Source organism: Rhipicephalus microplus, chromosome 3 (genome assembly GCF_043290135.1).
Source record: "Rhipicephalus microplus isolate Deutch F79 chromosome 3, USDA_Rmic, whole genome shotgun sequence".
Lineage (NCBI taxonomy): Eukaryota > Metazoa > Arthropoda > Arachnida > Ixodida > Ixodidae > Rhipicephalus > Rhipicephalus microplus.
This window is the reverse complement of record NC_134702.1, coordinates 82,977,368-82,990,117: the sequence shown is the minus strand read 5'-3', so window position 1 is coordinate 82,990,117 and position 12,750 is coordinate 82,977,368. Positions and strand designations below refer to the sequence as shown.

Genomic DNA, 12,750 nt, shown 5'->3' with positions numbered 1-12,750 from the left:
TCGGGGTGAAGTGCTTCGGTCGTAAGATACTTCATTTAATTACTGCTGATATTTGTCGTCAACCAACTTTGCGCAGTAAGTGCTTTTGTAGGCCTGTAACATTCACTCGGGTCATTCTTCTCAGAAATCAAATTAAGTGTGGAAGCACTCTGTGCTCTTGGTTCCCGACTCTCGCAGAGAATTAACTGCCATTCTCTCGATGATTCAAGCACGTATTATTAAAGTACCCTTTTTCGACAACCGAGAATGTCATTGATACCATGGAAAGCGCCCTGGTAAGCCAGACAATGCACTAAAAAATGCAAACAGGTGGCGCCCCCTTCTTGAAGCTCCCTTGATAGCCATCTCTGACGTCATAATATTTAGAGGTCTCAGCTAGAGCATAGCTGAGGAAAAAAACTGTATGGCAGTGCCACTACTGTAACACTCGAGGAAGTGCGTAGCACAGGAACCCAGCGAATCCCGTTCATATAGTTCACACTGCTCCGTTTAGCATAGCGTCGACGACGCCAGTGTTTTAGGCACCTAAATCAATAATACACCTAATAGGCAATAATACACCCAAATCAGTATAGACGTCAAACCCCCCAATATGCGCAGGCTTTATATTTCCGCTTGTATTTGCTCCTAAGGCCCAATAACGCAGTTGGCGTTTCGCCAACACAAATTAGCTGCACCAGCATGCGATCTGCCAGCTATACCGACTATACTTACGAATCCAATATTGTTTTATTATCAACACGGTGATGTTATGGCACTATACTTACGACACAGACTTCGCATCGGAACAGGTGAGACTAGTCATGGGAAGATTCTTCTGTTCGGCAAGGGCTACCAGTTTACCGGCAATGTGATGCGCATCACGGAATGGTGTCTGCAAAAGGGAAGGAAATTGGAAAGCGGGCTCTGTGAGCGTTTGTTTAAGAAGCAGCTTTACGAGGAGCTATATATTGACAATTCGCGTTGTTGAGCGAGTTGATACATAACTTCACAAACATAAGACGACGAGAACAAATTTATACGAGGCCGAATGTGGACGAAGGACAAGCTATAGACAGCAGCTCTTGTTCGGGAGAGCAGCTGCCATGTGTTTTTCTTTCCTCGTCGACACATGGATCGGTGCTCGTCGCTATTTCTTCGGTGAGCACTTTTGCTCAACCCTTTCGGCACAATGCAATGACACAGTACTTATTTACTTAACGTGGAGCAGTTAGGGCGCGATTGCATAGAACAGCTTGCTTTAACACGCATGTATACGAAACTCTAATAGCGAAGAAAAGGTCGCATTGTGATAAGAATGCCTGCAAATTTTGGCAGAACCTGAACAAAAAATATATTTAAATGTGGAACGAGGGCAAAAATAATAAAAATAAAGAGAGGGGTACATTCCCTTTGTAAGAAACAGAATAAACACGTGACTAAGGTATATGGCTTTAGCTTACTTATAGCCATGTATTAGAATTCGAACAAGACAGGCGTCCTGAAAACCACCGCCCATGCACCCAGTACACATCGTTTGAGGGGCCCTCTAAAGCCTGAAAACATCAGAGCTGACTGCATAACGCGGCAGAGAATAGCAGGCGCTAGACCAAAGTCGCACTGTTCAGTCGAGTTTTCCAGTCTGACTGTAGCGCCAGAATACATAGCCTAGCGGATAAAACGAGCAACCTTGAGACGGCCTCGGTGAAAATGGAACGCGACACGCGCGTCCCGCACCCTGCATCTGTCGGCGGATTGTGGCCGGGATACATGGAGGACGCGAGCACACGTCTTTTTTCTGCGTGCCCCTAACGGCGAATGTCAACGACTTTGGGACGTTGCAGTGTGAGCAACGAAGCTCCCTCTGGTCAGTGTGCGGTGCCTATAGCCGATGTTGGCTAGACGGTCATGCGCTGAGCGTGTGAGCGGAGAGTCGTAGCGAGCGAAGGATCACGTGACGCGACGGGAAACGACCAAAATGGCAGCATCTTGGCAGCGAGTACGTGCTGCTCGGGAAACGCAGTAATCGTTCGGCAAGCACGCAAGCACCGACGGCACTTCAGGACACACAAGGATCTGTGCCTCCTCCGAGAAGTCGTCGCAGCCAATCCCTTTGGAAATCTGGGCATGTGGATGACGTTCCACGCAGCGATACTTCGGCAGCTGACTCTTCGGGCCATAAAGGATTGATTGATGATTGATTTATATGTGGGGTTTAACGTCCCAAAACCACTATATGATTATGAGAGACGCCGTAGTGGAGGGCTCCGGAAATTTAGACCACCTGGGGTTCTTTAACGTGCACCCAAATCTGAGCACACGGGCCTACAACATTTCCGCCTCCATCGGAAATGCAGCCGCCGCAGCCGGGATTCGAACCCGCGCCCTGCGGGTCAGCAGCCGAGTACCTTAGCCACTAGACCACCGCGGCGGGGCCTCGGGCCATAAAGGAGCGTCTCGAGCTGCTGCTTTGGTACTTTCGCTAGAAGACTCTGCAAACCTTCGTTAGTAAGCGATTTCATGTATATGTATGTGTGTGTATTAGTAATAATTTCGTTCTTAACAGCATACATTTTCAGAAAGGCTGTTTAGTTTGATTTGCCACAAGGCAATGCAGTGAACGCGCTGCCTCTGGGCAGGGCGTTTGAAATGCGTTTTGGCTGCCTTGAATTGAGGCTTCGATTGTAGCTTAGCTCCAAGTGAAGGTGACAAAAAAAATTTTAAATGCTCATGCGTCAAACAGGAAATGGTTGCACACTCTTTTAAAACAGAATTTTCTATCTTGCTGCTTCCTTTACAACAACTTTGATGCGCCGGTGGCGTCACGATTGCGTTGGCCGAACGACGCATGAATGTGCGCGTCTGTGTTTTGTGGAATATGCGCGTCTGTGATTTACCGCCCGCGAAAGCCATGGCATCAGTGTCGCCGCATGTGCGTGCGTGTGACTTGAGTGTCTCAACGTGGCAATCTTGGTGATCTTTAGTGATATGTGCTGTGCTGCGCGCCTACATGAGTTATGTACGCATGGACGAGGCAAGCGAAAGAAGCGACGAACGGAACTTACACGTGACACAGTACGAAAGTAAACACACCAGGTGTGAAGAACTTGCTTTGGTGCGTGCATTATGAAGCGAATTATGGTCATTTGGAGTCTGTGTGTAATTATATGACGTGTGCCTATTGGCGCAGCTGTGTCATGTTAACAGAATTGTATATCCACCAGCCCAGAACCGTATGCGCCAGGTGGAATCATTCATTTTGTATATTTGTCTCACGCTCAATGCACGAACGCCGTGCAATGTTCTTCAGACCGAGGAATGACGCACGCTACGTAATAGGGAGGTTTAGAATAGCGCACCGCAAGCCCTTACATAACGCGAGCCGCCCTTGGTGCTTGCGGTCCACCCGCCGAAAATTCGAAAGAGCGTGCGGTGTGTGCGGCCCACAAGGCCCGCAAAGCGCTAGTGTCGAAGCTATGTGTATTCGTGCACTTGGATTTGCGGGAAGGCTAAAGTCCCTAGATTTTTCATTGGGGGAAAAAAAAGGGGGGGGGGGGGCAAACGCTATTTTAAAACTGATGTGGCACCCGCAACGCCTGCGAACGTTATTCTAAACTGTGTTGGTATCTTTGCATCAATCGTTATCAATGGAGCGATTGTGATCAATTACGATCAATTGCATCGATCAAAATCGTTATTGAAGCGATGCCGGTAGAAGTATTATTTAGCGAAAAAAAATGATTTCGTTTTTTTAAAGTTCTGTAACACACTTAACAACATAAGATTAAAAATTTTACATTTGTGTAACTTGCACTTATTTTTGCATTACGCCTATATTGCGCGCATGTATTACATAATGTTAATTTGTTTACATTAAAGTAGAGTAAAATTAGACATGAATGATGCATTGCACTCCCCTGTGGAAGCAATGTCTGGCAGGCAATTCACTGGCATTCGCAGGAAAGAGGATATTCTCTTGCATAACGCATTTGCAGAGACACGTGAATAGAAGGCAGTGGCACCTGCTCAATCAAAACTGGGTCGCCTTGAAAAAAAGTTTGAAAAGGCCAAGAGCGCTGACGGGTCATGAGAACACCAGTGTAAGTGGTCGAAGCAAGAAAAAAAATCATGTACTGTCTTTGGTTGCCGTCACTTTCGTCGCCTACATCGCCATGGCATGAGTGTAACGATAACGAAAACGTATGCAACGACCTTCCGTTGTACGCAATGTGCGTAATGGGCTTTTATTTCGTGGAAACAATGCGGCATATAAAAAAAACCGGCGTTCCCTCAAACACGATGACCGGCACGGCGACGCGAGACACGCATTCTGTATCTACGGCACCACAAAGTCAGCCTCAGATCACTTCGCCATTCTTCTCTTCGAGTCATTGTTGCCATAATTACAGCAGACAGCAAAGAAATTTGGTAAAAGAAGTTTCGTAAAACGAAAAAAAAATTGAAATGAGCTTGTAAAATGCGATTAATACAACTGTTTCATTTTGCGGAGCCGCAAAAGAACAATTCCTTTATGTAAAGCTACGTTAAATGTGTCGTTTGTTTCGGTGCACAATATGTCCCGCACAGAAACTTCGCTTTCGAGAGATGTACAGTATGGTCCACTGTTAAAGGGAACACTCGAATGCACACCATCAATATTCCCGGCCCTCTAAGAGCAAGTGGATTAAGAAACAATCTTCATGCAAGTGAATAGTCTGTCAAGAGAAGTAGGAAATTTTAACCACCAGTGGCCTTATGCATATCTAAGCCGCTATGATTCCATAAGGTAGCGAACTCTAAACATGCTGCTCTCGCAGGTGTTCCTTTTTACAGTGGACTCGTCTGTACATTACTTCTTCGTGGACTCCGAGATTAGTGCGGTGGGCGATGCGCTTTAAACAAGACATATATTTCTAAGCTGACCCTAAACTGCATGCCTTTACCATTTTTATATCGAGCTTCGGTTTCTCTTATTCCATTATCAGTAGAGTGTTGCCGGATAACGGTTGTATCCGTCAAAATTATTGCCATTGTTTAGGCACTACATTTTTTTTTGTAGCACGGAGGCGTGGAAACTAAGAGTAATGTGGCCTCGTGGGCGGAGCTTATATTTATTCTTAGGTTGTTACCGACTATAGGATGTTGGTTCTATAGTTCACTATAGCAGTGTGGCAAAGTTGAAAACGTTCATGTTGAGGTACAAAGCCTCTTCTTCTTCGCGAGACGGTAAAAAACAATCAGATTGTAACTGGGACGGCTTTCTGCTCTCCCACTATTAAGTGCCAACTACTCCAAATCATTGATCATTTTTTCCACGCAAAAGACAACTTGTTTTATAACGCGTAAAAATTACCTATCAACGTGTTTTTTTGTTTTTTTCGCTCAGACGGTTCATTGCTTTCCTATAGCTGAGTACGATGTACTCGAAATCGTTAAAAACTTTTTTCTAAACACACTTATCAGCATGTCTTACCCCTTTCCGCACAAGGTAGTAAGCGACATCTGTTGCCAGCATATCCGGGCTTAGAGCAGATTCACAGGCAGCTTTGCATACCTTGAAAGAGAGGAAACATAGTCAACATGTCTGTAACCAATGAAGACTTCGGTTACTCTATACCTTCAATGTCTCCATGTTACCGGTGGTCACTTCCAATGATGCGGCCAGGGTATCATAGGTGTCGAAAACGGCTTCTTTGTCCTCCTGAAAGGCACGAAATCAGAGAAGGTAAAACGAAAATTACGTTGGACACGTAGACTTACAAACTCCAACTACAAAAAAGCACGTGTCCTTCACGTTTTCTACGAGTTATTAAAATTATTATATTATAAAATTACTACACTTTGTATTTCCCATGCCCCTCCTGCGTGGGCCCTTACTTGGGCCTGCAGTATGTCAATAATAAAAAAAAATACGAGGAGATGCTTTACTATATTAGCGTACACTGTTTATTGACGCTCGCAACCAATGCCGAAAAGACCGCGATATATTGGATACTGATTCATCATGCACACAATCGTCTTAGAATTATGCCAAAACCGTGCGTCTTAATGACGGCAATATGATTGGGTGTGGTGAGATTTGCGATAAAGTAAGCCGCGAAGTGTCGATTTTGTCAGCGTGCACTAACTCTGGGGGATGACAACTTACTTCATCGAAAGAATATGTACATATGCAAACACACACTTGCGTATGTACACGTGAACTTGTTAGTGATTACGTTGTTGGGACATTATAGTTCTTGTTATTAGTCGCACCATGAGTAGACGCTTAGATGCCGCAAACTGGCGAAGACGTCTTGACATAATTGACACGCAGTAACACAATGAGTTAGAAGTACCTGAATGTCCTTGTTGTAGGTGCTTGGTAGGCCTTTGAGAACCATTAGGAAACCGACGAGCTACGAAACAAATCAGAACAAAAACTCTATTTGTATACCTTTCCCTCTGCCGTTCGCTGTAACACCCTTTTATGTAGTGCGATTGTAGCACACTGATTCAAAAGAAAAATGCAACCAGCTCGACTTCACGGACGTCCATGAATCAGCGAAGATGGCGGCATTTACAGTAAACTGGTTTGCACACGTAAGGGTGCTTCGCGTGTATATAACTCTAAAATAAGGCTTTTTTTCCGGTTTGTTGAAACACTCTTGTAGTCGGGTGTTAGTTTTAGACACGCATACACCCTTAAAAGGGTTGTGAAACGGTCGCTTTACAACGACAATGCCACACCATCGGCAGCCACCTGCGCTAACTACATCATCAGCCCGAGTGGACCTGCATAGACGCTTTGCCTATATCGAGGAACGCGGAACTACATATGGCATATTGAGCGCGCGGAAGAGGCGCTCATCGACGTCTGCCCAACGTGATCCGTGTCCCACAAGAAGCTGCTTAAAGGCTGTTTCACATGCCGCGATTGCAGCGAAAAAAAAAAAAAAAACATTCCGTTCGCTCCAATCGCTCTGTCCGCAACCGTCGCTAATGGCAGTTTCGTTTCACGTGGACTGCGAACGATCCGCGATTTTCGCTCTGGTACTGGAGCGGTGAGTTTTTGACACCGCTCATTGTGACAGACACGAATGTAATGTAATAATATGTGCATTATGATATCATGAAGTTATACCGTGAACGGTAACGAAGGGCTTGCTTGTTTCGTCATTTAGGAACACTTTCCAGTCTGAATTCCTTTTAAAATGCACAGCATCGGCCGTTACCAAAACAAACACGTCGACTCTCTTTTGGCGGCTTGGCCGGACCAGCCCTGTTTCGACGGGTCCCGACAAAAAATCGCTCCCGCCGCTGCGATGTTGGAAGCTCGCCGCGGACCGCTGCGGCGGGAGCGAACTGCCCTTTTATTCGCTGCGAGCGAATTCGCAGCCTGTAAATTGCTACTTTTTGTGTCATGTGAAACGGCCTTAATATGACGTCAGAGTTCAAGGTAGTGCCAATCGCGTATGGCAAAGACGCTGATGGGTGTCCCGGTTGCACGCACTCGCAAGCACCGAAGAGTTCCGCGTTCCTCGATAGGCGAAACATTACTTATGATGACGTCATCTAGTTAGTGCGTGTGGACGCCGGTGGCTTCGCATTGTCGCTTTGGAGCGAGCGTTTCACGACCCCTTTAAAGGGGAAAACTTGTTCACTGTGTTCCCTTCGTCAGGCTAACACCCTTCGTTGTTTTCAAGTCTTTCAGATGCGTTGTATCAATGCTCTTTATGGAACACTCTTTGTTAAGCTTTGAGGTGATAGAATGGCTACCCCCTTTTTCTAACTTCAAAGTAGCACGTGGAATGACAATGCCAAGCACATGCCATTTGTTGCGTCAGCATTTGTTATCCCCTTTTGTAGTGGAAGTTGCGTGCAGTGGGACTTACCCATTTTCTGAGGCACATGCGCGTTTAGGATTATGTTCTTTTTTTCGGTAGGCTGCACTGACTTCTGTGGCACAAAACCGTTTGTTGGGATAGCTGTTGTCATTTTAGGGGCGAAGCTCCTAAATGCGTGGGTCTGTCCATCCCATGTATGTATGTATGTATGTATGTATGTATGTATGTATGTATGTATGTATGTATGTATGTATGTATGTATGTATGTATGTATGTATGTATGTATGTATGTATGTATGTACGTACGTACGTATGTATGTATGTATGTATGTATGTATGTATGTATGTATGTATGTATGTATGTATGTATGTATGTATGTATGTATGTATGTATGTATGTATGTATGTATGTATCACCGCGACCGCCTATATAGTTCCACCTTTGCGAACTGCCCACTACTTCGTCCTTGCAAACATCCCAATGCGCCCCATTACCGATCCACCACTTCGCCAAGGATAAAGCCGTTATAATAAAGGGGGAACGGAAGCGACGTATAGCTACGACTTACGAATAATAAAATTTTATGTATAAATATAAACAGTGTTTGTCACGTTTTTGATGACGCAGTGGGCGATATTCACGGATAGTTCACGGTTTAGCGATGAAACCCTCCATGCAGCGCTTCGCCCCGCTCATCACCATTCCCTGCGTGGATAATTATTTTAGTTGGCAAGTGGTGAAAGTATTACCCAATGTCTGTTGCGCATATAAAGGCACACATAGGATGCTATCTCTGGTCGTCTACTGCGTCATAGTTATAGTTGTGCTACGTGAAAGACCCGCAAAATGTTAGAAAAAACACAAATTTCCACACGACTGGCTTTGCGTTGTGTTAATATATAGTTCTATCGTGGGTACCGTCTTCGTGACTCAATACGTATATTTGAAGCGTCCTCGTTTTTTTTTATATTTTTGTTGAAATGTGCTTTTTTCCAAACTCCTCGCAACAGGAAGTGCGTCAGAAGAATGCACTGTTATAAAAAAGTATGCAATATAATCAGTGGACTAGTATTAAATTATGACAATGCGATAGTTCCAATGGTGTTGGTTATTAAGTCAGCCGGTGGCTAACACCAGTCAACAGGCAGCCATCATTTAGTTAACATTCGCGACCCCTTACGACATTGTCCAGTGCGGGCAGTGTACTTAAAAACAAAAAAGAGAAAACAAAGAGTATATAGGCTACTCTTTTCGGTGAGTCCTTACTTCACTGACTCTCTTTAAAAATGACTCTCTTTAAAAACACGCTTTAACTCTCTCTTGATTCTCACGCTTCTTCAAAGAGAATATAACAATCTTGAAAAAAAAGTTCGATTGTTTCTTTATAGGGAGTCATACACGAGGCAAGTACTCACAAAAATAATAGAAGTTGCTCGGGACGACTTCTACTAGAGACAATTTGAATTCACTCAGCAATTAGTGTCACTGTCATTGCGTTACAAAATTAAGTAGGAGTGACTCGGCGGAGCCACGTGTTCGAGAAGAGGAAAATAATAATACTAAAAAATGGAGATGAATAAATCCTACGTGTCCGGAAATCCTGCCGGTTTTGCCGCGTATGAGCTCCAGTCCATCTGGATTCTTCTTCTGTGGCATCAGACTGCTTCCCGTGCTTTATTATAGAAACGGGAAAAAAAATTAAAAGCAGATCAATTTCGGAGAAGGGAATATAATGAAGGTACAGCTGCTCATATTTACTATTTGAAATGCTCCAGATGTAAACGAATGTTTCTCGTTTGCAGTCCCGAACGGCGAACATCTTCATGTAGTACATGCGTGTTTTTCTGAACAGGAACGTGTACCTTGGGCTTCTTAGCTATTGAGTGATCAACCAAATGATACATTACACTGATCTGATTGCAGTAATTATAATGATTCTCAAAGCTTCAAGCTTAACAGCTTACGTTATATATTTATGAAGCCATATTTACATAAGCGCATAATCTACAGTTTCAGCGCCTGTCCTGTGTGATTTGCGCTATTCACAAAAATTAATTCCCTTAATTTAGCTTAATTTGCAGTTTTGTTAGTCTGGTTTCATTTTAACAGGACTAATGAGGCTGTGTTAGTAAATTACATTCTAAAATCAAGGCAACATTGATATGTGGGGTTTAACGTCCCAAAACCACCATTATGAGAGACGCCATAGTGGAGGGCTCCGGAAATTTCGACCATCTGGGGTTCTTTAACGTGCACCCAAATCTGAGCACACGGGCCTACAACATTTCCGCCTCCATCGGAAATGCAGCCGTCGCAGCCGGGATTCAATCCCGCGACCTGCGGCTCAGCACTTCAACACAACATTCTTACCTTAAAAGCAGGCTCTGTGCAGTCGGAAATTAAAACTCCAAGAATGGCAGCGACGCTACTTTCAAGTTAATGGCTATGACGTCACTATTTGCTGGTATTTTTCTCGAAATAGAATAACGTTTCATTAAAAACAAAAAAACGAAAGAAAACTCGCAAGTTTTTCGAAGATTTCTTGCTCGAAAGCAGACCAAATGCATGACGTAACATGTCGGGCACATGGCGCCACCATAACGTGCAAATATGAGATACAGCGTATATTAAAATGTAATAAGATTACAACATAGTTCTAAGCTGGAAACGCGAGCAACGCGCAACCGTATGGCTGTTATCCGTGTGCATATGCTTTAAAGATGCTTCGATATTGTGTGAGTGTGGTGGTTTCCTCAATACATATACTATTTTCTGTGTCTTTCCTATGCTTTTTTTTTCAGTGTTTATAAAGTGAAAAGTGTCATTAGGGAAAATGATGAAACGCTCAGAGTTCACAACTTCAAGCAATTTGGTTACAAATCTAACCTGAACTATATTGTTCCTTTATGTAATTTCGCCGTTGTGCGTGCAAATATGACATAGTACAGGGGTACAGAATATTTTCGAACGTACGCGGCGTTTACCTGTAAGCGTCGTCGAGAGTAACGTATCCAAACTCGGCTGAAGAGTAGAGAATCAAGTCTTCGGCCCACTTGCTGAGGTGAACCGCGGTCAGCGAGCAGGCGAACAGGAACTCGGCTGCACACAGCAACATGAAGTTCTCGCCCTGAACGCTATAGAAACCAGTGAGCTGTTGCTGACTATACAGCGAACTCATAACGCACACTCACCGACAAAGTCTCTGTCACTGACTGCGGTGATGCTATTCTGAATGACACCGTCGAAGAGGAGGTCTGCGAGAGTGAAATCATTTTTTTTTTCAGACGTGATTTGTCTGTGCACAAGTGGAGTTGGCCGTTTTAAGGCAGTCACGCATTCAATCTCATTCGTTTTCGCCTTCAATGTCTGGAGGTTATGATTACATAAGGGGTGATGGAGCGTAATTTATTTGAAAACAAAAATACATTTGCACCAGGGCAGGAAGCAGGTTACTGTCGGGACGAGGCTTTCTTACTCACGAATGCCAAGTGAGAAAACTCATCAGAAACTTACCGGACGCCATTCTTTCCTTGTCGATCGGGAAAAGATTACCAGCAAGTGCACCACTGCAATGTATAGAGGAAGTATCGTCGTTAAAGGTGTGTGCGCATGCTGGGAGCGGGGTATATGGAGAATGTAAAACCGTGCCATAAGAAGCCTTCCATTAAAGAGCAGCATGTGGTGAAAAAAAAGAAAATTAAACGCGTGAAGATCATGTATATTGCTACGTATCATTCAGTTTATAATGATTATTCATTCAGTTTTGAACTCAATTGTCACTGCCACACTCGTGCACGAAGGCTGCATTGCCACATAATGCGGTGTCACATTCCATACTGATGCAACCGCATACACAAGTTTCAAAGAGCGCCATGGCATGCACGAAGCTGGCGTACTGCGATACCAGAAACAAGAATAATTGATCACTGGCTTCAAGATAGCGGTGCGTATAAGTTGTCGACTTGTCTATAAGCTACAATTGAGTTAACGTTAACGCCATAATACTTATAATACTACGCTTCACGACTAATGCAGGAGTGGGACTATCATCATCATCATCATCAGCCTGACTACGTCCACTGCAGGACAAAGGCCTCTCCCATGTTCCGCCAGTTAACCCGGTCCTGTGCTTCCTGCTGCCAATTTATACCCGCAAACTTCTTAATTTCATCTGCCCACCTAACCTTCTGTCTCCCCCTAACCCGCTTTCCTTCTCTGGGAATCCAGTTAATTACTCTTAATGACCAGCGGTTATCCTGTCTACGCGCTACATGCCTGGCCCATGTCCATTTCCTCTTCTTTATTTCAACTGTGATATCCTTAACCCCCGTTTGTCCCCTAATCCACTCCGCTCTATTCTTGTCTCTCAAGGTTACACCTACCATTTTTCTTTCCATTGCTCGCTGCGTCGTCCTCAATTTAAGCTGAACCCTCTTTGTCAGTCTCCAGGTTTCTGCTCCATAGCTAAGTACCGGCAAGATACAGCTGTTATATACCTTCCTCTTAAGGGATAATGGCAATCTACCTGTCATAATTTGAGAGTGCTTGCCGAATGTGCTCCACCCCATTCTTATTCTTCTAGTTACTTCAATCTCGTGGTTCGGCTCCGCGGTTATTACCTGCCCTAAGTAGACATAGTCTTTTACAACTTCAAGTGCACTATTACCTATGTCGAAGCGCTGTTCCTTTCCGAGGTTGTTGTACATTACTTTCGTTTTCTGCAGATTAATTTTAAGACCCGCCTTTCTGCTCTCCCTGTGTAATGCCGTAATCATGAGTTGTAATTCGTCCCCTGAGTTACTCAGCAATGCAATGTCATCGGCGAAACGCAGGTTACTAAGGTATTCTCCATTAACTCTTATCCCTAACTGTTCCCATTCTAGGCTTCTGAAAACCTCCTGTAAGCACGCAGTAAATAGCATTGGGGAGATTGTGTCCCCATGC

At 44.3% G+C, this 12,750-nt stretch overlaps 1 protein-coding gene across 1 annotated transcript in view; it reads right to left on the bottom strand.

Moving 5' to 3' along the window:
• The window catches only part of Argl (Argininosuccinate lyase), a 39,803-nt gene that overhangs the window by 5,118 nt on the left and 21,935 nt on the right, over positions 1 to 12,750 (bottom strand). Inside the window, exons 9-16 of the mRNA XM_075889895.1 lie at positions 11,320 to 11,372; positions 10,998 to 11,060; positions 10,791 to 10,905; positions 9,394 to 9,478; positions 6,318 to 6,377; positions 5,597 to 5,680; positions 5,453 to 5,533; positions 768 to 874 (exon numbers count right to left, since the gene is read on the bottom strand). Coding sequence (XP_075746010.1) covers positions 768 to 874; positions 5,453 to 5,533; positions 5,597 to 5,680; positions 6,318 to 6,377; positions 9,394 to 9,478; positions 10,791 to 10,905; positions 10,998 to 11,060; positions 11,320 to 11,372 — 648 coding nt within the window. The remainder of the gene's footprint in view (positions 1 to 767; positions 875 to 5,452; positions 5,534 to 5,596; positions 5,681 to 6,317; positions 6,378 to 9,393; positions 9,479 to 10,790; positions 10,906 to 10,997; positions 11,061 to 11,319; positions 11,373 to 12,750) is intronic.